Below are 25,787 nucleotides of genomic sequence, written 5' to 3' on the forward strand. Positions count from 1 at the left end.
TTTGGTGGCTTTTGTATATGGTGGTCACATAGGAGGTTTTGTTTTATTTGTCATTTTTTTTCTTCCAATAATATAATTATCAGCTTGGTAAAATCAACTTGATTTATAAAATATGACTTGAATAAGATATATGAGATATGAAAAATAAAGAGAGCAATAAGACAATCATACAAATAAGAATATTTTTCTATTTTAGTGCGAGCACCACTACAATATTTAATAAAAAGCAAGTTTCATGGGGTACAATATATTGAATCTTTCCTCGGCCATTTTGCTTTCTCCATCCTTTAATCATTCTTCTTGATTGGCTTTACGGAATGAAGAAATTTGGAACATGATGGGACATTATATACACAATTATCAGTCTTCTTAATTATAGCTTTGCTTTTAAAATATACAAAGCAGAGGAGACACCCTGTTTTATGTACAAAGCAAAGGAGACTTTGTTTTTTAAGATTTAAAAAAACAACAATATATATAATTAACAACATGTATTATTTGTTTTCATTTCAGAAAATATGCTTAAAGAAACGTAAAACTTCAACAGATAAAGCAAAATTACAGAGAGATTTTGAGAGAAATTGTAGACTTTTTCTTCATAATGAGGTTCACACCAAAATATGAAAAAAATGAGGAGACTAATTGATTGTGATGTATTCCTCTGTTCCATCCTGCAGTAAGAATTTATCCCATATTATAGAAGATGTCAATCTTATAATCAATATTCAATCTCAAATGAAAATAACTATTAGATTCAAGACCAAGATAGGATAAATTCTATGACTATGATTCTTCATGATTTTAGTGATCCCTCTTTTCCTTTCTCCAATGGTTATCACAACATTTCCAACATCAAACTAGGTAAAATCAACTTGATTATATCACCTGTCTCATTTCTAGGTGGGTATGGGAGAAAGCGACCTTATACAGGGGCATACTTTATACAGATTTTAGAATTCTAATTAGGTCTAAAAGATACGAAAAATAAATAGACAATCACACACGCATAAGAACACCAAATTTACGTGGTTCGGCAAATTATGCCTACATCCACGGAATGGGAGTCAAATGACTAAATAGGAAATAAAAGTACATGTCTAATGCACTCATGTTAAAGCCTAAACCCAAACCCAAAAGCCTTGTACACCCATCTCTCATATTTCTTTTAACACTCTCCCACTTTTTGCTCGCAAATACCAAAAGGTGAAACTTTCTTCTATAGTGTTTGGCTCTTATCAATTAGAAAGACCTCACAACTCAGAACACTCCTATACAATTTCTTAACAAATTAATTTTCACTGGAAGAAGAAACTGTCTCAACTCAAGTGCCTACATGGTTGCCCTGCCACTGCAGTTTTTCAGGCTTCACATTCCTCTTATCATCACATTAAGTTTATTGTACCATGGAGACTGAATGGAGCACCCAAGTTTGTGAAGCAATGATCTGATGGTTAGTGGCCTTAACCCTCTTCAGATTTCAAATCTCAAGCCATGTTGGCTAAATCACTTGCAAAACAAAGAACAAAAAATTATGAAAATGACAACTGAAAAAATATGCAAAACAGTTAATACAATAGCTACCTTTCAATGCAAACATGTCAGCTACTGCACTGACAAATAACAAATTTCTTAAGTGAAGACTAGAAGTGAGTGGGTAAACCATATATTTTTACCTTATCTAGTTTCGTCAAGAGACTTCTAGCCATCTATTCTCTCTTAAATGGACATGGTTTATTCTGGACTGGTCTTCCCTTTTCTTTGTTGCACCAAGCTGTTAATTAACAATGGACAAATAAACATCAGTATTGGTACTACAACTAGGCAAACCAAAAACAGGAGAAGATTTCTAGTAAGAAATTACTTAGGGGACAGGCATCAATAAGACATTTGGTAAGGACTTGAGATTCAAACAGAGGACATCTTCTGATCTTCAGAAGTTCAAGAGATGTAATATTGGAGATTTTTGTACTTTTTGATATCCTGCAGGAATGATGCAACTATGTTATCAATACAGAGATCTCAAAATCTAAAAGATTTCTCATCCAAGTTAAACGTCTTACCACCATAGGAACTGGTCACAAACTCAGATCTTTATTTGGTTATAGCTATTGTAGGCCACATATGCTTCAAGTCTTTCACCCAAGGTAACGCATCAATCTATCAAAGCTATGTCAATTTCATCACTCCAATCCTAGGATTCACCTTGAACATTAATAAATACAATTAAGTAGACATGCTCTGGTAGAAAAAAAGGCATTCATGTTGAAAAAAATGTAAAGACAAGTCTACTTAACATGAGAAAGAATATCTCACGTGCTTGCAGTTAATGAACATCAAATATTTCAACCGGTTCTTATATAGGATATGTAAATGTCCATTACTTGATTTTGCTCTCATCATTTCCTCCTATAAAAATGAATAGGACAACCAAAATTAGTATAACTCATGAAGGTAATGAAGCCAGCAATGAAGGAAATATTTAGTAAAAGAGTTAACTATGGCCATATATCATTTTACGGTTTTCGCTTTAGCCAGATTGTAAACCAATTTATTCCAACAAAATTGTTTTAGCACTTCATTCTCTTGCTATACATTAAGCAAATATAAGCAAGGTCTTTTCTCAAGCATTGAGAATTTTAAAATAAAAGAAAAACATAACCATTACCTTTTTTATGGACTCGGTCATGGTGCTTGCCAAGCCTCTTTTTAAAAACAACACCTTCATCTTACCAAAGAGAGTTGCTTTTAGTACAAAGGAGTTACCTTAAGAATTAAGCTAATTTTGGGCTTATAAGGACAGCTTTATCCTCAAATCTTCACCTTCTGATCCTAAAACCATTAAAACCGAGTTTAGCAATCCTTGTTTTAACACGACATTTGATAAACCCCATATGTAAAGCAAGGATAAGATACAGAATGTGTGGTTAGACATGCGAAACAGAAATGATTTCAAATCATCACTTGTTAAAAGTTTAGATATAAAAGGTGTCCGCTATGCTTACATGAAATTGGAGAGGGAAAATTTAAGCCTTCCCAATCGTAGTCTACTTTCATTCCCCCTCAATCAAAACGAAGTGATCATCTGAAATGAAACTCCTATCTAACAACCATGTAAAATAATCGAACTTTAGCAGATATATGTATCAATTATTGAAAATATCACAAAATTTTATATTGCCATTAAAATTATAGAATAACAAGACCATGTTATGATAACAATCTGGAAAACAGTTTTAGATGTTAGAAATTAGCAAACCTGGATTGAAATGAGACAATTATCTGATTGATTCTTCAATTTGAATCCAAAATAGTTCAAAGTTTTGCCTCTTAATGTTCTTCCTTTGAATGGCAGATGTGTAACTCATCTGAATCACCGAAAAATGAAAATATCAAATTCTACATATATATTATCAACAACATATGCACAATATTCTTTTTCTGCCTATATTATTCTACACAACCTCCTGATGTCATTTATATGTTTAATTAATAATTTCATTTAGAGATAGTTTTAATAGTTAAAATAACGATAATTTAATGTAATTTATTATAAAAGAAATAATAAAAAGAAGAACTTAAAAATTAATGATAAACCACTTATTGTATGTATATTTTTTTGACATTTTATATTTAAAAAAATACTTATTGATCAAACTAAAAATTTCAATATCTTTTTACTAATGTTTTTAACTATCAATAAACTCTATTTCTATTGCAATAATAATAATTTGATTTTAATTATTTTATCTGGATATGAATTCTAAAATACCACTCATGTATCACAATTCAATATTTGGGAGATGATTGGGTCTGGGAAGGCCTGGGGTGGCGTGAGGCCGTACCAGTAATTGGTTGCAAATTCTTATTATTATTTAATTCGCTATTAATATTCACATTCTGCACCAAAACCGTTTCAACTTCACTTATAAAAATTGAAAAAATGAAAGCAAGGAGATGAAGAATTTGCTTGTATCAGTTGCCTATTAACCTAAAACTCATACTCCAAATGAACTGAGTTTTATCACAAGGTATAAAATTAAAGTTAATTTAATCAACAAAAGTTGCATAAAATTACCAGTACACAGTACCATTGTGATTGTATCCTTGACAATTATCTGGCAAATTAAAATAAAGAGTAACTTATTAATACTTGAAATTAAGGCAGAGGATAAAAACAATACTATCTTAATATAAAAAATTCAACTAATAGTCGAGGTGTAAGTAAATCACAAACCTTGATGATTATCTGACTACATCCTTGAATTCACTTAATTAAGCTCAATTCTCCTCCTTTGAATTGAAGATCAAATTGGAATCTATTTCAACTTTAGGGATATGAGCTATCTTTGAGCAATACTTCCCTTTTCCTCTTCTCCACTGTTTTTTTAGCAATGGACATTCGACAATATTTAATTCCAGAAGCGAAGGTGGCAGGCTTGGCAAGGATTTGAGCTTTAGGGAATACCAGATCGTCAAGGTTTGAAGAGAAGTGAGGCTTCCCAGGCATGCAATTGATTCAAGATTTGGGCAATCCCAGATCTTCAAGGTTTGAAGAGAAGTGAGGCATCCCAGGCATGCAATTGATTTGAGATTTGGGCAACTCCCAATTATGAATTCTTCAATGGAGGTGTGGCTTTCCAGATCTGAAATTGATTTGATCTTTAGGCAACTCTCTATCCGGAAGCTTTTAAGTGATACGAGGCTTCCTAGGTCTGGAATTGACTTGAGATTTGGGGAATCCTCAATTATCAAGTCTGTAAGAGAAGTCAGTGTGCCCAAATCTGAAATAGATCTGAACGGTGCGAAATTAGAGATCTTCAAAGATTCAAGAGAAATGGGCATTTGCTGGTCCTCCGATAGAATAAGCTCTGGATCTTCAAACCCCTTAATTTGAAGATGTTTAAGAGAGGTGAGATTGTGCAATCCCCATCTAATCAGTCTCTTACTAATTTCGACCTCTTCCCCAATGCTGAAGTCCCAAGAATCATGTAGTGTTAAATATTCAAGACCGGTAAGATTCTGTAGGCCGAACAATCTATTGGATTCAAGATTTTGAAGACCCACTAACTGTACAGCTTGAAGACGGGGGCTATTATTAAATGCCTCTTCTAGTGACTTTAGCTTTGGACAATCATAAATACAGAGGATCTCAAGTGATTCATGTACGCACCACCTTGTTGATAATAATGTTGTGAGATTTCGACACCTATAAATACAAAGACTTTTGAGTGTCTTAGGCAACAATGCTCGTGATGATAGGCACATGAGAGACTCGCAATCGGAAATAGACAAGTACTCGAGAGGAGTAGAATTGATGCCCTCCAAATGTTGTAATTTCTTACAACCCCATATACTAAGGCTTTTTAGAGACGAAGGCAGTGTGTTTCTTGCAATGAATAATAGAGAATCACAATAATCAATTCTCAAACTTTCTATGTTGTTTTGCTTCAATCTTTTCGGCATAGATTTCAGAGCCTTGCAATTTCTAATTTCAAGATCACTCAAATTGGGAAGCAAAATGGTGTTTAGAAATGAGATCCTACAATTTCCGATACACAAACTTTTAAGAGAGGTGAGGCTATGACTCCATTTTAGTGGCTTCTCAACACAAGTGAAATCTTGACTCAACCAATTTTCAGACCCTACAATGTTTAGAAGAGATTCAAACTTAGGTGACATGAACTCCGTAGAACTACTAGTACACACTACTTCCTTGCACTCATCAATTCTTAAATAGGCGAGCTTTGGAAAACTTGAGAATGAAACCGTCCACTTTGCACACTTTAAAATATGAAGTTCTTCCAATGAGGGAAGATGATCAAGCAGTTCTATGATAAGTTCAGGACATTCAGTAATGGAAAGCTCACGAAGTTTTGGGAAATTTTCAACATTCTCATTTTTCCCTTTGGTGTCCCAATACTAACATGTTTGCAAATTCAAAAAACAAAGAAACTCTAATGAATTGTAAGGAATTAGCATATTTATTATTTCTAGTTTAGGCATCCCAAAGATGACTAACTATTTAAGTGAGCTCAATAAGTTTTCTGAAGGCAAACTTGTGCAATGTTCACAATTTTCTAATTTAAGGACCAACAATTTAGTGAGCAATGACGAAGTGCTTAACCAAGATGGAAAATCTAAACCACCATATGATCTAATTGCTAGTTTTTCTAGATTGCTATGAGGTTTCAACATTTCAAGCACATCATTTTCTTCTCTCTCTACTCGTGGGCCATCAAATTCAGATCCCCACTCAAATGACAACACTTTTAAATCTTTTTTATTGCTTATTATGAGCCCACCTATTTGCCTTACATTATTCACATTCTCTAATTTGGAAATGTGAAGCTCTCCTTGAAGAAAACTTAAGCTCTTCAAATCTTCCAAATTTGAGCCCGATTCCTTCCCCACAATAAAGTTAGACAACATTTGGAGATTTTTCAACTCTCTCATTCTTGACGGCATCTCTTTTAATGAATTTCGACCACTTATATCAAGATGATATAGATTGGTCAAATATCTCATGTTGGAAGGTAACTTTACGAGACAAGAACAATCTTTTACTAATAAAGTTTGCAAGTTAAATAATTGGCTTGTTGACTCAGGCAAACTTTTGATCCTAGTGTAAGAAAAGTTGAGATACCTTAGATGTATCAAATTTCCAATTGAATCAGGTAAATGAGTGATGTGATATCTTTTTAAAGATAATACTCTCAACTTTTCTAACTTCGGCAACAAATAGAAAATAACAGTAGCACTTACATAATGGTCACTATAACTTACATAATTAGGCAACATGAAAACCGGTAAGAATGTTCTTAGACTCTTAAGTTTTTCCAAGCCTTCAAATTTCTTTCCTATACCATATACATCAGGAAGATAAGAAAAATGACGAGTCCTTTTCACATTTTTTGGTAGTTGGATAATGGCTTTTTCAGATCTGAAACTGAATTCTTTAGAAACTAATTCAGCTAAGTCGTGGATAAGATCATGTTGTACATGTTTAGAATCATCATTACTTGATTTTTGAAAAAATGATCTTAAACACAAATCATTAAAGTACTGACCTGCCACATCCAGTTGTGTATCAGATGATTGAACAATACCTTCTGCCACCCATAGAAGTACAAGTTCCTCTTCCTCAAATTCGTAGTCTTCTGGAAAAACCGCACAATATGCGAAACATCTTTTTAAATGCGAAGGGAGATAGAGATAACTTAACTTTAATACGGGGAGGATATCTCTTTCTTTCCATATTCCGCTGTCTAATATTCTTTCCCAAATATTAATCTGCTTACAGTGTAGAAGACCACCGAGGGTCTTTGCTGCCAGAGGTAGACCACTACACCTTTCAAGAACTCTCTCACGAATTGAATCCGTAATTAGATCAGCATCGGTAGCTGTATCAGTAGCTAGTGCATGCTCCCGAAACAAGGACCAACAAGCTTCATCAGATAAACTCTGTAAAGCATAAGTATCAGAATCCGGGCATCTTATTGTTTGAGCAACAGATTTATCGCGTGTTGTGACGATCATCGTGCTTCCAGATGCACCAGCTTTGAAGGGAGACTTAAACTGTTCCCATTTATTGTAGTCCACCTTCCAAACATCGTCTAATACTATCAAGAATTTTTTCCCATTCACTGCCTTCTGCAGTTCAACTTGCACTCCGTTTAAATCATTTGGATTGGAGGATGAAGAGTGTTTTAATGACCCAAGTATATTCTTTGAGATAGTGAGAATATCAAAATTGTGTGAAACACAGACCCATGCTTTGTCAAACTCTAAACCTTCCAGGTCCTTGTGATGGTACACCGCTCGAGCAATTGTCGTTTTGCCGATCCCTCCCATGCCGACGATGGCTATCACTCGAAATTTATTGGCACCACTTGGTTGATCATTTTTCACCAGTTCAAGTAGTTTGGCTTCATCTTCATCTCTGCCATGAACTTCTTGTTCAGGTCGGACGCTTGAAGTTTCCTCAGGCCTTAGGCCCTCTGAAACAGCACTTGATGTCCCTCCTGTGATCTCCTTCCTCAGATCAAAGGCTGCTAATGTTTCCTTGCGGAGTTGTTCCAACTGGCTATTGATTTTTTTGATCTTCAACGACATGCTGAAATTGAACCTGGGTCTAGTAACGACGTTCAGTGCCTTGCTAGAGCTGGCCTTATGTTCTTCTGCCTTCAGGTGGCGACGCAAAGCTGATTCATAGGCAAACTCATCCAGTATGTCTTCTGCATCATAAGCCCAGTTTTGAAGTTCGGCAAGCCGGCTTTTCACAGCTCTTTCTGACAGTTGCTTTTCTTCAGCATCACTAAGCAGTTCTTTAATATTCTCCAACGTAGTTTTCAGTTTTTCTAACTCTGAATCTACCCCTCCAAAGAGTTGACGAGCAAATGACCACACCTCATCGGTCCCCAATTTCTTAACCAACTCCTCCAAGAGCGCAGAGACAATGGGCTCCGCCACAACTTCCATGGTTTCAGTTGTCGGAAAGAAGAAAGAAATTCGGATATTGTCACAAGAACGATGAGCGCAAGCAAAGACGAAGTGTTTAATTTTCTCTAAGAATGCTTGAAATTGAAGTGCTAAATTAAAACATTTTACGTTTTTAGTGAGGGAAGTGGGAACCACTCAAATAATTGAATAATTAACATAACTTAGAGATGATTATTTGTTATTATTCATCATGTTATAAATTATTTTTCATTATTTTTCTTTGATTATATAGTTATCAAAGTGATCATAAAAATATTCAAACCTTTGATTATTTGTAGAACATTTTGCTCGTACACAAATGTATAATTTTATTTCATTTTTTCCGTTATATTGTTTAAAGATATATAAAATTAAATGGATTGTATGATACAAAATTCAAATTTGGTTATTAATTAATTTGCTAGGCTTATGTAAAACTCTATTAATTAATTGCAAGAAAAGAAAACAAGTTTGAATAGAAAGACAAAGATGAGTAACATGAAACAACAACCATTCTAATCCCTATTAGGAGAGCCGCGTGGACTTGGCCAATTCATATTAACATTCTCATGAGCTTTTTGACAAATGGGTAAAAGTGATAGAAAATCTTTCTAATGGACCAACCAGATCAATAATTCTAAGCTTTTTGACAATTAGGCGAGAAAATTGAAAAAGTGGATAATAGACTAAAAGTAAAAAATAATATTATATTATTGTGTGAGATATAGCTCGACACAACATAAGCTAGTAGCAACCAACCTTGGCAATTGTTCGACAAATCAGAGATAAGCTCAAATCTCGGATATTTCGGAATGGATGAGACCAACAGCAATGATAGCGCGATCTTAATTATGAGAATATTAGAATTGCATTTTGATTTTGATTGTAATCCTGATAATTTATCTCTTTCCTTTGTCAAATACTTGTATATAAATCCTCTCAAATGTTGAAAGAGGGGTTAACAATTTGTTCTAGGCATTTGATATTATTCTTGTAAGCTCTCTAAAGCAATAAGAAAAATAGTAGATGTAGGCTTAAATTCTAACTTGTCGAACCACTTAAAAAAATGTTTGTCATTTTTTACTTTAATGCAATCATATTTATTACATTACTGATTTAGAATAATCATACACACATCGATTCTGATTTCACTAAGGTCAATCGGATCAATTTGGTTAGTGTAAATTTTGCATATATATATATATATATATATGAAAGATGTGTCAATGAATTGATGAAAAATAAAGCCATATTAAATGTATATATTAATTTATATAATTAGTTTATATATATAATGCAACCCAAAAACAAATAATGGAAGCAATTGTAAGGAAATTTATTGAAAGATGATTATAACAAGTCTTTGTCAAGTGTGAATGATGGTGTCCTCATTGGATCCAAGTGGACCGTAATTTGCAAGTTATAAAAATTAGAATTACAAAGAGAAAATGTGAAAATAATATTATGCAGGTGCAGTGAGAAATAAATTACTTTAGGACCGATTATAGGCGAGGAATTGGGTTGGGATGGGGTAAAAAGGCAAAGTAAAAAGGAAAGCGTGGAACCCCTACCCTATCTGTCCGTCATCGCCTCGGATACCTCGCCTTCCCTAAAAGTGACACGCCTCCTTTACTTTGATTCCTTTTTCATTCATTACAAAATTTATAATTATTTTCTTTTTCTGATTGTATTTGTACCATACTACAATCTTTCTAATCCTACGGTCTATAATGGGGTTCATGTTAAGGCTACACACAACTAACACCATCATACTCAAAATCTAATGGCGGAAATTTTCAACTTTTTATACCGAATTTGAATCCCAGGTAGGAGGTGTTAACATCAGAAGGATCTGGTAAATCCAACAGTAGATATTGGAGTTCAAAATTTTGATTACATACAAACATAATTTGATAACATAATATATACATACACAACTAGCAATGAGATGGACTTAATTAAGGCTTAATTAATTTTGATTGACAATGAGTTAATTCTCATGAATCTCATCCATTGCTTCATACTGTCTCACTCTTATTAAGAACTATTTAAGAAAGGCATAATAGAAAGTGTTATCAAATTGTGAGTATTAACGGAATATAAACTTTGGGTGGAAAAATGGTATTTTGAAACTTTTTTTGTGGGAAATTGTCATTAAGGCAAACCTTGGTAGGAAAAAGTTGTTTACTCAATTGTGAAAACATAAAATTTAATTGTTGATTTAACATTTTACAAAATAATAGTTCAAATTAATAGAATTTAATTGTTAAAAGTGAATTTGATAGATAACAATACAAAACACATGAGGTTGTTACTTATGAGGTGCAAGGAAATATCAATGAAGTGTGTTACATATGTACTAGTCACAAATCATACTAACACACATGACATGTAATCGCTTTCAGATTGATGCATGCACCAAAGATTATTCGATCAATTAAGAGATATTTGTTTGGTGTGATTAGATACCATCATATATATCAACACCAAAGAACTAAAATAAATCTTTGCTTTTTTTTTTTTTCTTCTAAGATTTGATTATGAGATCAATCATACTGACACTTTGAAAGCTTATATATATGATTTCTTATAAATAAAAATTATTGTGTGGAGGACTATAACATCTTACTATTCTAATTTTTAGTGTGGGCACCACTAAAATAAAGTCTACTACATGCGTAATTACTCATATAGTATCATATCAACACGCATTAGGCAAAGACAATGAATAGTGACATAACCTTAATTAATTAATTAACTAAAATAATATAATATCAAGAATGCTTGTAACTTTAATTAGTGGATTAAATATTTCTTCTTTCTTCTATATATTAAGTCTGCATTGATTGAGTATAATTAAAGTAGATTTGGAAATTTACATTGTGACTTATTATGGACTTGTAAAATAAATATTTATTGGAAATTTATAAATTAATAAATACCGACATATGTCCAATCCCACTCAAATTTTCTAAAACTAAATTCAAGAATCTTCTACTTTCCAAAATTATATAAATTGTATTTATTTATTTTCAAACTGTTCATAAAGAATTGATTAGATAAAATATATAATAAACTTCCTATTGGGTTCATTTAATTTTTTTTAAAGCCTTTATTTATAATTTACATTAATTAATAATAACTATTTTAAAAGAGAATTTGAGGAGGATTCATCTAATAAATGTCCACTCCTCAAAACATTATAATCATAAAATTGTTTGAGTTAATTTAATCACATGTCTCACCAAAATATTTTTATTTACAATTACAATATTATCTATGAAACAACATTAAAAGTTGCTAAAGTTTAAACATAACTGATTGAAAGAGCCATTCATTGACAAATAAATAAATAAAATAATTACAATGAAATTTAACTTGTACACTAGTAAATGATTCTTTAACAAATGTTAAAAGGTATAAATTTTTGTCACAATGGACATAAGATTAATCGACAATTGGATATTATTAAATAACTATTTATTGACGTACTCATGAGACTATATATAAATATGAAAGTTCTATAAATGACTGTAAATTATCAAATAAACCCACAAGGCTGTTTAACCAGTAAGTCAAGAGTCATAATAATGCACATGGCATATAATAGCTTCCACATTGATATATACACCGAAGATTATTAGATTAATTATGAGATATTTGTTAATTCGATTAGCCACTAGTACATATCATCATATAATCCTGAAAATTGAATTCAACATATGAGAGGTGGGGGATTAATAATTCTAAACGGGGAAAAGAAGTGGACAATACATTAAAAGCTAGAAATTAAAGCATAATTAAGAAAAGGATGAGACACAATGATTTTTGTAGTGGAAAGAAAAGGAAATTTCTCGGAATAATTCATTCAATTGAAGTAAATACTTTTGGTTTTATGTTTTTAATAAAAGAACCACATGGACTCCGCAATACATATATATCAGCTGTTAACTAGTACGTCAAAGTCAGCTATTAACTTTTCTTGAAAATGTAAATAACATAATCCATTTTGGAATAAAATGACTTGTTATATTTGTTAACAAAATTTAGTAGCAAATAAGCTTTAACGCAAAAAGAAAATAAAATTTGGAAACTAATTTGCAAGTCTTGGTCAAGTTAATCATGAGAATTCAAGTTCAACAACTAATTTAGCATAATTAGAACCTTGATTAATTAAAAAAAAAAGCATTATATATAATATCAAGAATTGTTACTAATTTTGCCGAAATCACTGATGTTCTAATGGAAGACAATTGTGTGGATCAAGCAGTTCAATAATTCTAAGCTTTTTGACAATTAAAAGAGAAAAAGAAGTGGATAATAGAGTAAAAGTAAAAAATAATATTATATAAATGGAAGATGTGTCAACGAGAAAATAAAGTCATATTAATTTATATATACTGTATTAATTTATATAATTAGTTTATTATACATATAATACTACTTAAAAACAAATAATTCTAAACTTTATGGATAATATGATAATAAAATAATATTACATTTATGGACCACCTTAATACTGTAATAATATTTCTAAAATGGATCACATTATGATGATAATAGCATAAGAAAATACGATAGTCAATAACATGAAATTTACTGAGAGGACAGATTGTGTGGTCTAGACTCCACCAGCCTACGGATAATGCTGCAAAGGACACACTGACACTGCCGGCCAGAAGACTGTAATTTTTCTGAAATCCTGCCCTGGATTCCTCATGTAATGTTTCAGCCGTAGTGTGAAATTAACCACGTGATCCTGCAATAATGGACTCATTTTTCAACCTTGTGGACTCCACCTTGATGTTACAATACATCTGACTAAAGTTTCAGCTTTGCAGATCATTTAGTGGAGATTACTATTGAGTTGCAAGGAAATTTATCAGAAAGGGGATATGTTACGTCCCCATTTATCAGCTGCTTGTCTTCTGCATTGAAGGTTTTCAACCACCAGCAACTTTTTCTTCAATTCTTTGAGCTCTGAATCTACCCCTTCCAACAAGGTTCCGGGCATTGTCCCGCACCTCATTGGTGCTAGAATTGGTGAGCACTTCAACAGGTCGTCTCCCTCTTAAATTGTTTTGGTAGTGATAATACGGAAATTATAAATAGACTCTAGTTTATGAATAGTAAGAAATATTTGAAATATCAAAAAAGAATGCTACATTGATTAATCTCCAAATTCAAAGAGAAAAAATTTGGTGCAAGGATATGAATGCATAGCTCATCCGGACAGCGTCTAATATCAACATGTATGGCACCCACACACTATTGAGCACCAAGCAATTGCTCCATCAATTAGAAGATATTTGTGAGAGTGCAAGAAAACACAACATGATTGATAAGAAAATTGAGAATATTTCATCAATTTATATCTTATTTGTAAGTAATTGAGATATTTTAGAATAATAAATCTAATTAACTTACTTTGTGATTGATTATAAGTGTATAAGTATTTGAATATAATTAATTTAAAGAAAATACTTGATTATTTTCTTAAATTTATTTTTGAAATAGTATAGTATATTGATAAAGGCAATGTTGAAATTATTGATAAAGGAAACTTAGTATAACACTTTGATAATAGTCTCCATAAATAATTTGAAATCATAAGTCAAAACCTTAATTAATTAAAGCAATTTGCAAGAGAAATCCTTTACTCTTAACAGTCATAAAGCAAATTAGTTGATTAAAAGTAAAAAAATAATATTATTTATTGAAAAAATATAAATGAAAAAATAAAGTCATATTAATTTATATAATTAGTACCCTGACAGTCATAAAGCAAATTAGTAGCAATTGTAAGGAAATTTCCTGAAAGATAAGATGACAAGTCTTTGTCAAGTGTGAACGAGGGTGTCCTCGTTGGATCCAATTTTCAAGCTTGGTCAAGTTATAAAAGTTAGAATTTAACAATTAAATTTCTTAGAAAGAGAAAATGTGAAAATAATATTATGCAGGTGCATGGAGCAAGAACTAAATTACTAAGTAAAGCTCTTGTTTCAGTACATTTATCTTCCCTTGTAGTAAACAAAGTCAAATTAAATTTAGCAAAAGGTTTAAAATCCGAAGTTTGTACAATTTGATTGAATAATTAAATCAATAATACTATACTTACAAAGATTTTCATACAAAGTAAGGTGACAAAAAATGAATAAAAGAGTGAAACAAAAAGTTAAACTCATTAACTTTACTCTTCCATTCATTTTTTGTCATATCACTTTATATGGAGATCTTTATAAAACTTCTTTGTAAGTGTAGTATTACTCTAATTAAATTTTGATTATAGTAAGTAAAATTATAATTTCTTACTCAAGTTACAAGTAATTTAATTTAAGATTCAAAACTTTACTAATTAGTTAATTAATTAGAAATAATGGCATAATAATCTTATCATGTAATCTGTTTATATTTTGTCTTTAACATACAAAAACCAAATTAATTTTGCAACGAAAGGATGAGACACAATTATAGGTGTGTATATTAAGAATATTTCGTGAATTTATGACTTATTCGTAATTAATTTAGATATTTTGAGATAATAAACCTAATCAACTTGCTTTTAAGACTGATTGTCGGTGAGGAATTGGGATGGGGTAAAAACTAAAAAGGCACATTAAAAAGGAAATCGTGGACCCCTGACCCATCTACCCGTCATCGCCTCGAGTTCCTCACCTTCCCAAAAAGTTACACGCCCCCTACTTTGATTCCTTTTCCATTCATTATACTATTTATGGGTTTTGTTTAATTATTTGAAATATATTTTTAAAATATTATTATTAAATAGAATTAGACAGTCATTAGGTAAGATTTAAAAATTAAAAATAATAATAATTTAGAATACAATTTTAAGAATAAGAAAATAATATATATTTTGATTTAGAATAAAGAGAGAATAGAAAAACAATTGCACAGTAATTATTTTCTTTTTCTAATTGCACCATACTACAAACTTTCTAATCTATGGTCCATAATTGGTGTTGATGTAAAGGCTATACACAACTGACACCATAACCATCAACCATCACACACCAAATCTACTGGAGCAGATTTTCAACTTTTTATATAATATATAGAATTTGAATCCCGTGTACGAGGTGTCAACGTCAGAAGAATCTGGTAAATCTAACGCTGGATATTGGAGCTCAAAATTTTGATTGCATACATAGTGTGATAACATAATATATATATATATATATAATGATTTTTCTTAAATCTGGCAGAAATGTCGAATGTTGTAGTGTGAAATTAACCACGTGGTGATCCTGCAATAATGGACTCTTTTTTCAAATATAAGGGATTAAATCAAATGATTCAAAAAATAATAATAAAAATATTATATTAATATTTAAAAAGAAAGACAATTTAATAATTTATATAATATACCCACTCATTTATCTTCTTTATCAAATATATTATTCACCAATTTATTCGAAACAGTTAAACACATTTTCTAAATATTTCTAATAATCTTTACGGTGATATTTCTTTATACTAATATAATATTTTATATATATTTATATAATAAAATATTATACCTTCCAAAAATCCAAATAAATATGAATTTACAATGTGACTACACATTTCGGCGTTGCTTATCGTACATATTGAAATTTCAGATCTAACAGAGACTCCAGCAGTCTACAATTAATGGTATCAAAATTATTAATAGAATTGTCAGAAATTAAACTGATGTATAAATTAAAAGGTCCGAAACATCATAAATTCGCTACATTTCTATTAAATTTACTGATTAATAGTTAGAATATGATTATTTATTACTTAATTGTAATTTTAAAACATTAATTTTTTTGGCACAAATTTAATATTTTTTGAGAATAATTCCATTTTGATGTGTTCTGATATCTTTCTAGGACAACAAAACGTGAGACTCCATCAATCTGTAAAAATGCTTTAAATGTCAGTGTCAGGTCAAGATATAACATTTATTGTTCTAGATTAGTTAAAATAATTAAATAAAAGAAAATTAGATAATAATACTATAAGTTATTTCATTACCTTATTGATTTTGGAATAAAAAGAAAATATATGCCAGCTATTAATTAGTACTTTAATGCCAGCTATTAACTTTTAATCAAACGGTAAATAACATGATTAATTTTAGAATCAAATGACCTGGTACATTTGTTAACAAAGTTTACTAGCAAATATTGATATGCTTTATCGCAAAAGGAAAATAAAATTTGGAAACTAAAATAAAATAAAAATTGTGGTGAATAAAATTATGCATTATTTGTTATTAATAGAGATATTTTAAAATAAAATTATGATTATATTATTTAATGAACTGTGATGAATAAAAATCATGCATTATTTGTATTAATACTTTCTTATATCATATAATATATTTTAAAAATATCTTATACCCATAACTTTTTTTTACAAACTTTTTCTTATAATTTTAAAACGGTAATTCGTAATTTGTATAATTTAATACTTTGGAGGGTATATGATAATAATATGTATATTGATGCTCTGATAATTTCAAATAAGAATTTCATTAATTTCAGATTGCGTGGTGGGGACTCCACCAGCCTACAGATAAACACTGCCGGCCAGAAGACTGTAATTTTTATAGATAGTCTTGATTTTTCTGAAATCCTGACCTGGATTCTGCAGTGATGTTTGGGTTGTAGTGTGAAATTAACCATGTGATTCTGCAATAATGGGCTCTTTTTTCAACCTTGTGGACTCCACCTTGATGTTACAATACATCTGACTAAATTTTCAGCTTTGCAGATCATTTGGTGGAGATTACTATTGAGTTACAAGGAAATTTCTTAGAAAGAGAATATGTTACGTCCCCATCTATCAGCTGCTTGTCTTCTGCATTGCGAAGAAGGTTTTCAACCATCAGCAACTTTTTCTTCAGTTCTTTGAGCTCTTAATCTACCCCTCCAACAAGGTTTCGGGCAATGTCCCGCGTGTTAACTTAGAACTGGTGACACTTCGATAATAAAAAGTTCGTCTATAAGAGGTGACGCACACAGTGATTCTCTTAAATTATTTTGGTAGTGACAATACGGAAATTATAAACAGACTCTAGTTTATTAATAGTAAGAAATACTAGAAATATAAAAAAAGAGTGCTACATTGATTAACCTCCAAATTCAAAGAGAAAAAATTTGGTCCATGGATATGTATGCATAGCTTATCGAGACAGCTTCTAATATCAGCATGTATGGCATGAGCACCAAGTAATTGCTTCATCAATTAGAAGATGCAAGAACACGCAAGAGATGAATGATAAATAAATTGAAAGTATTCCGTCAATTTATGTCTCATTTGTAAGTAATTGCGATATTTCAGAATAATAAATCTAATCAACTTACTTTGTAACTAATTATATGTGTGTAAGTGTTTGAGAATATTTTGTCAATTTATGTCTTATTTGTGATTGATTATTTTCTTAAATTTATTTTTGAAATAGTATAGTATATTAGTTAATGAAATATAGAATTAATGAGTTTTGAAAACACAGTTTTCATTTCTTTTATTTATCAATTCATAACTATTTAAATTCTAAGCTTTTTAAAAAAGGAGAAAAAGAAATGCAGAGTGGATAAATAAGTGATGGACAATGAATTGAAAGTAAATAAAGCAAGAAATTAAAGGCTATGTTAAAATTATTGATAAAGGAAACTTCATAAAATATAACACTTTCATAATAGTCTCCATATTTAATTTGTAATCATAAGCCATAACCTTAATTAATTAATTAATTGAAACAGTTTGCAAGAGAAATCCTTAACTCTAACAGTCATAAAGCAAATTTGTAGATTAAAAGTAAAAAATAATATTATATATTGAATAAATATAAATGAAAAAATAAAGCCATATTAATTTGTATAATTAGTACTCTAACAGTCATAAAGCAAATTAGTAGCAATTGTAAGGAAAGATGACAAGTCTTTGTCAAGCGTGAATGAGGGTGTCCGTCACTCCTCATTGGATCCAATTTTCAAGCCTTGGTCAAGTTATAAAAATTAGAATTTAACAACTAAATTTCTTAGAAAGAGAAAACGTGAAAAAAATATTATGCAGGTGCAACAAGAGCTAAAATTAAAATTACTAAGTAAAGCTCTTGTTTCAGTACATTTATCTTCCCTTGCACTAAACAAAGTCAAATTAAATTTAACAAAAGATTTAAAACCCGAAGTTTGTGCAATTTGATTGGATAATTAAATTTTGGTTACAGTAAGTAAAATTATAATTTGTTTCTCAAGTTACAAGTAATTTAATTTAAGCATCAAAACTTTACTAATTAGTTAATTAATTAGAAATAATCTTATCATGTAATCTGTTTATACTTTGTCTTTAACATACCAAAAACCAAATTAATTTAGCAAGGAAAGGATGAGACACGATTATACGTGTATATGTAGAGAATATTTCGTGAATTTATGTCTTATTTGTAATTAATTGAGATATTTTAGGATATAAACCTAATCAACTTATTTTATGACTCATTATAGAGTGAAAACTGAAAAAGCTAAATAAAAAGGAAATCGTGGACCCCTGACCCTATCCGTCTGTCATCGCCTCGAATTCCTTGCCTCCTCTAAAAGTGACACGCCTCATTTACATTGATTCCTTTTTCATTCATTACTGTATTTATAATTATTTTCTTTTTCTGATTGTACCATGCAACAATCTCTCTAATCCTACGGTCCATAATGGGTGTGCATGTCAAGGCTACACACAACTGACACCATCAACCATCATACTTAAAATCTAATGTAGGATATTTTCAACATTTTATATAATAATATAGAATTTGAATCCCATGTACGAGGTGTTAACATCAGAAGGATCTGGTAAATCCAACGGTGGATATTAGGGTTCAAAATTTTGATTACATGCACACATAGTTTGATTTACAGAACTAGCAATGAGATGGTCTTAATTAAGGCTTCATTAATTTTGATTGACGATGAGTTGATTCTCATCCATTGTTTCATACTGTTTCACTCAAAAGAACTATTTCAAAAGTCATAATAGAAAGTGTTATCCAATTGTGAAAACATAAAATTTAATGTTGATTTAACATTTTACAAAATAACAGTTCAGATTAAAAGAATTTAATTGTTGAAAGTAAATTTGAAAAATAACAATACAAAACACGCGAGGTTGTTACTTACTTACTTATAGGCTGCAAGAAAATATCAATGAAGTGTGTTACATATGTATTAGCCACTAGTAAGTCACGAATCATATTGACACACATGACATATAATCGTTTTCAGATTGATGCATGCACCAAAGATTATTCGATCAATTAGGGGATATTTGTTTAGTACGATTAGGTACCATCATATATATCAATACCAAAGAACTAAAATAATTTTTTTTTTTTTTCTAAGATCTAATTATGAGATTAATCATATTGACACTTTCAAAGCTTATATATGATTTCTTAAAAACAAAAATTATTGTATGGAGGACTATAACATCTTACTATTCTAGGTTTTAGTGTGGGCACTACTAAAATAAAGTTTACTACATTATTATTAGCTTGAAATGATATATATGCTTAACTATTCATATAGTATCATATCAACGCACATTAGGTAAAGACGATGAATGGTGATATAACCTTAATTAATTAATTAACTAAAATAATAAAATATTAAAAATGCTTGCAACTTTAATTACTGGATCAAATATTTCTTCTTTCTTCTATATATCAAGTCTTGCATTGATTGAGTTTAATTAAAGTAGATTTGGAAATTTACATTGTGACTTATTATGGACTTGTAAAATGAATATTTATTGGAAATTAATAAATACCGACATATGTCCAAATTCCAATCCCACTCAAATTTTCTAAAACTAAATTCCAAGAATCTTCTACTTTCCAAAATTATATAAATTGTATTTATTTATTTTCAAACTGTTCATAAAGAATTGATTAGATGAAATATATAATAAACTTCCTATTCGGTTCATTTAATTTTTTTAAAAGCCTTTATTTATAATTTACATTAATTAATAACAACTATTTTAAAAGAGAATTTGAGAAGGATTCATCTAATAAATGTCCACTCCTCAAAACATTATAATCATAAAATAGTTTGAGTTAATTTAATCACATGTCTCACCCAAATATTTTTATTTACAATTACAATAGTATCTATGAAACAACATTAAAAGTTGCTAAAGTTTAAACATAACTGATTGAAAGGGCGACTCATTGACAAATAAATAAAATAAAATAAAATAATTACAATGAAATTTAACTTGTACACTGGTAAATGATTCTTTAACAAATATTAAAAGGTATAAATTTTTGTCACAATGGCATAAGATTAATCGACAATTGCATACTATTAAATAACTATTTATTGACATATATTTTTACAGTACTCATGAGACTATATATAAATATGAAAGTTCTATAAATGATTGTAAATTATCAAATAAACCCACAAGGCTGTTTAACCAGTAAGTCAAGAGTCATAATAATGCACATGGTATATAATCGCTTCCATATTGATATATACACCGAAGATTATCGGATTAATTAGGAGATATTTATTAATTCGATCAGCCACTAGGTAAGTGCCATCATATAATCATGAAAATTGAATTCAACATATGAGAAGTGGGGGATTAATAATTCTAAACGGGGAAAAGAAGTGGACAATTCATTAAAAGCAAATAAAGCTAGAAATTAAAGAATAATTAAGAAAAAGGATGAGACACAATGATTTTGGGTGGAAAGAAAAGGAAATTTCTCGGAATAATTCATTCAATTGAAATAAATACTTTTGGTTTTATGTTTTCAATAAAAGAACCGCGTAGACTCCGCAATACATATATATCAGCTGTTAATTAGTACTTCAAAGCCAACTATTAACTTTTCTTGAAAATGTAAATAACATGATTGATTTTAGAATAAAATGACCTGTTATATTTGTTAACAAAATTTAGTAGCAAATAAGCTTTAACACGGAAGGAAAATAAAATTTGGAAACTAATTTGCATGTCTTGGTCAAGTTGATTATGAAAATTCAAGTTCAACAATTAATTTAGCATAATTAGAACCTTAATTAATTAAAAAAAAAAAGCATTATATATAATATCAAAAATTGTTGCTAATTTTTCCGTTCTAATGGAAGACAGCTATGTGGACCAAGCAGTTCAATAATTCTAAGCTTTTTGACAATTAAACGAAAAAAAGAAGTGGATAATAGATTAAAAGTAAAAAATAATATTATATAAGTGGAAGACGTGTCAATGAAAAAATAAAGCCGTATTTATTTGTATATATTGTATTAATTTACATAATTAGTTTATTATATATATAATACTACTCAAAAACAAATAATTCTAAACTTTATGGATAATATGATAATAAAATAGTACTACATTTATGGATCACCTTGATAATAATATTTCTAAAATGGATATTAATAACATAAGAAAATAGGAGGACAGATTGTGTGGCCTGGACTCTACCCGCCTACAGATAATGCTCTAAAGGACACACTGACACTGCCGGCCAGAAGACTGTAATTTTTCTGAAATCCTGACCTGGATTCCTCATGTAATTATATGCAGTAATGTTTGAGTTGTGGTTTGAAATTCACCACGTGTTATAGTACGAAATTATAAAGACTCTAGTTTATGAATAGTAAAAAATATTGGAAATATAAAAAAAAAGAATGCTACATTGATTAATCTCCAAATTCGAAGGGAAAAAATTTGGTACAAGGATATGAATGCATAGCTCATCCTGACAGCTTCTAATATCAACATGTCAAGCAATTGCTCCATCAATTAGAAGATATTTATAAGAGAAAAAGTAACATATGATTGATAAGTAAATTGAGAATATTTCATCAACTTATGTCTTATTTGTAAGTAATTAATATTTGTAAGTAATAAATCTAATTAACTTACTTTGTGATTGATTATAGGTGTGTAAGTGTTTGAATATAATTAATTCAAAAAAAATACTTGATTATTTTCTTAAATTTTTTTTTTTTTTGAAATAGTATAGTATATTGATAAAGGCAATGTTGAAATTATTGATAAATGAAACTTAGTAAAAGATAACACTTTGATAATAGTCTCCATAAATAATTTTTAATCATAAGTTAAAACCTTAATTAATTAATTAATTAAAGCAATTTGCAAGAGAAATCCTTTACTCTAACAGTCATAAAGCAAATTAGTAGCTTAAAAGTAAAAAATAATAGTATATATTAAAAAAAATATAAATGAAAAAATAAAACCATATTAATTTGTATATTCCATAAAGCAAATTAGTAGCAGTTGGAAGGAAATTCCTGAAAGATGACAAGTCTTTGTCAAGTGTGAATGAGGATGTCCTCATTGGATCCAATTTTCAAGCCTTGGTCAAGTTATAAAAGTTAGAATTTAACAACTAAACTTTTTAGAAAGAGAAAATGTGAAAATAATATTATGCAGGTGCGGCAAGAACTAAATTACTAAGCTCTGGTTTCAGTGCATTTATCTTCCCTTGCACTAAACAAAGTCAAATGATATTTAACAAAAGGTTTAAAACCTGACGTTTGTGCAATTTGATTGGATAATTAAATTTTAATTACAGTAAGTAAAATTATAATTTTTTTCTCAAGTTACAAGTAATCTAATTTAAGCTTCAAAACTTTACTAATTAGTTAATTAATTAAAAATAATGGCATAATAATCTTATCATGTAATCCGTTTATATTTTGTCTCTAACATACCAAAAACCAAATTAATTTTGCAAGGAAAGGATGAGACACGATTACAGGTGTGTATTAAAAATATTTCTTGAATTTATGCCTTATTCGTAATTAATTGAGATATTTTAAGATAATAAACCTAATCAACTTGCTTTTAAGACTAATTATAGGCTAGGAATTGGGATAGGATAAAAACTAAAAGAGTAAACGACATATTCCCACCCAAGGTTTGATGAAATCCAAGTTGATACCCCAAATTACATTTATTCTAGATTCTCACTCTTAAAGTGACGGAAAAACATTTGATGTAATATTAAAAGGGTAAATTAGTCATTTTACATGAGAGATGCACGTTAGCAGACAATCACCTTTAATAATCCTCCAACATACATTAGCAGACGGTATCCCTGATGTTTTTTGCCCTTTTTCAAGCGATTCTTCCACCCAAAATCACCCTTGTCACTACCATTTGAACCCCCATCCTCTCCTCTACAAAACCATACCCTTCATAACCTCTCATCCATCACCGATCGCTGGCCACGGCGGCCGCGACATGTGACTGGTTTTTTCCAGTTTTCCAATCATTTTGAATGGCGACAACCCCAACCACCACCACCATTTAACTCCTCGCATCATACCCTACGAAACGCTAACCTTCCCAGCCACGGTAGCTCACCGTTTGCCATCCACCACTTCACCAAAAAACGGTTGATTAACATGAACTCTCGGCAGGCGAATGATGATGAAACAGTTGCTGGGAACATAAGGGTTTTATAGATTTTGAGGCGGTGGTTGCAATGGTGATGTCCAATTTGATTTTTGCCATTGGAATTGACTGGAATCCGACGAAGAACACCAAAACCCTAAGCCTAACGGCACCGACGACTAGAGGGGCTAATGAGTCAGAAACTAGAGGGGTTTTGGACGATGGACTACGAGAAAGGTGATGGAGGTGACCAGGGGGTTCGACATTGTTGAAAATAACCCAGATAGGGTTGTTTTCAATGAGGGTGTATAGTGACTAAGGGTGTTTTTGATATAATTTGAAAATAAAATGGTATGTTATAATTCTACTAATTTAAGGGTTAAAATATAATTTATTAATTTAAGGTTAAGGGCCTTATGATAATTACACTCTTAAACCTTAAAAATTGATAACAATGTATTATGTTAAGGGTGAGAATCGAGAATAAAGGTAATAAGTGGGATTTTGTCAAAACTTGGGTGGGATTGTGGGAATAGTTGTTTACTCAAACTAAAAAGGCAAATTAAAAAGGAAATCGTGGACCCCTCCCTAGCCTATCTGTCCGTCATCGCCTCGACTTCCTCGCCTTCCCTAAAAGTTACACGCCCCCTTTACTTCGAATCTTTGATTCCTTTTTCATTCATTACGAAATTTATAATTATTATTATTTGTTTATTGTATTTGTAGTACCATACTACTACAATCTTTCTAATCCTACGTCCATCTATATAATATATGCTTGATTTTTCTGAAATCCTGCAGAAATGTTTAGGTTGTAGTGTGAAATTAACACGTGGCGATCCTGCAACAATGGACTCTTTTTTCAACCTTGTGGACTCCACGTTGATGTTACAATAACTCTGACTAACTTTTTAGCTTTGCAGATCATTCGGTGAAAGGGTAATGCTACATTTGTGCAATCCATTATATCATTTTTATTATATCATGATGTAACATATTTTATATTTACATAAATTTTTAATTATTTTAAAATTTTAATATTATAATAAAATAATCGTTAATAAAATGGTGATGATCTAATGAAAATAATATAATGGATAATATAAATATAGAATTACAAGGAAATTTCCTATAAAGAGAATATGTTATGTAAAGGATGCATTCTGTTATAGTATTTATTATTGATAATATGAGAGTAATCTGATTATCTTGTTAGAAGGTGTTATTAAAACATTTGTTGAGGTAGTATAATTTTTCTACTAATTTTGCCGTTAATTAAAAACTATTTCGAACATAATTGTCCTCAAATGTCTATCAAATAACAATTGTCCAACCCCCTATATTTAAAAAATTAGCTAAAACACCACAATCACAAAAAAAATTTAGAAGTTAACAAAATACCCTCGTCGCTTAAGATTACCATTGACCTTGACTCACCACCACTGATCCCATTGACCTTGACTCACCACCACTGATCGCCGGTGTCACTTATAGTAATGGTGCATAACCCATCTGGTCAGTCGTGCATTGGCTTTTTTTCATTCATTCAATATGTGAATTCGACGAATCTTCAATAGTAGAAATGACTTTCAATATTTTAGTTGTACTGTAAAACCATATGATCCTGCAATAATGGAGTCTTTTCCCAATCATGTGGACTCCACCAGTCCTTAGTGATAATCAGTTAATGTTACTACAAAATCACCTAAAATGATTTTAAAGTAAATTTAATTAGTGGGAGAAAATACCTTAGATGGTTAGTTGCAGTTGCAAATCAAGTTTTAATAGAGAAGACAAAGAGATGAACTTATGGTATAGTGAACGTAACTTTATTTAAAAAAATAAAAATAAAAATTAGACAAGTGAATACCAGCTGGAAATCAATT

General features: G+C 30.3%; 2 protein-coding genes across 8 annotated transcripts; both read right to left on the reverse strand.

The window, feature by feature from the left end:
* Positions 1-815: 815 nt before the first annotated feature.
* Positions 816-5,602, reverse strand: LOC116131137 (putative disease resistance protein RGA1). 7 transcript variants are annotated; one of them, XM_031416783.1, is made up of 10 exons: positions 4,235-5,602; positions 4,076-4,115; positions 3,257-3,365; positions 3,003-3,082; positions 2,764-2,829; positions 2,314-2,406; positions 2,061-2,202; positions 1,862-1,980; positions 1,674-1,771; positions 816-1,506 (listed from the first exon to the last, which is right to left on the reverse strand). In XM_031416783.1, exon 1 carries the CDS (start codon positions 5,461-5,463, stop codon positions 4,279-4,281), a length of 1,185 nt encoding a protein of 394 aa, XP_031272643.1. In that variant the 5' UTR covers positions 5,464-5,602; the 3' UTR covers positions 816-1,506; positions 1,674-1,771; positions 1,862-1,980; positions 2,061-2,202; positions 2,314-2,406; positions 2,764-2,829; positions 3,003-3,082; positions 3,257-3,365; positions 4,076-4,115; positions 4,235-4,278. The 7 variants fall into 7 exon arrangements, with proteins under 7 accessions (XP_031272643.1, XP_031272642.1, XP_031272646.1 ...); XM_031416782.1 differs by having other exon boundaries at positions 3,003-3,096; XM_031416786.1 differs by having other exon boundaries at positions 2,061-2,157; positions 3,003-3,100.
* Positions 5,603-7,041: 1,439 nt separating this feature from the next.
* LOC116131148 (putative disease resistance protein RGA1) lies at positions 7,042-8,478 on the reverse strand. The gene is made up of 2 exons (XM_031416795.1): positions 7,299-8,478; positions 7,042-7,157 (listed from the first exon to the last, which is right to left on the reverse strand). Coding segments are annotated over exons 1-2 (1,182 nt in total). The 3' UTR covers positions 7,042-7,155.
* Between the last annotated feature and the right edge of the window lie 17,309 nt (positions 8,479-25,787).

Source organism: Pistacia vera, unplaced genomic scaffold (genome assembly GCF_008641045.1).
Source record: "Pistacia vera cultivar Batoury unplaced genomic scaffold, PisVer_v2 Contig23, whole genome shotgun sequence".
In the NCBI taxonomy this organism is placed as follows: Eukaryota; Viridiplantae; Streptophyta; class Magnoliopsida; order Sapindales; family Anacardiaceae; genus Pistacia; species Pistacia vera.

Excerpts from the sequence above, each read along its gene's own strand:
- LOC116131137 (XM_031416783.1), bottom strand. The coding sequence starts at position 5,463 with ATGCCGAAAAGATTGAAGCAAAACAACATAGAAAGTTTGAGAATTGAT.
- LOC116131148 (XM_031416795.1), bottom strand. The coding sequence starts at position 8,478 with ATGGAAGTTGTGGCGGAGCCCATTGTCTCTGCGCTCTTGGAGGAGTTG.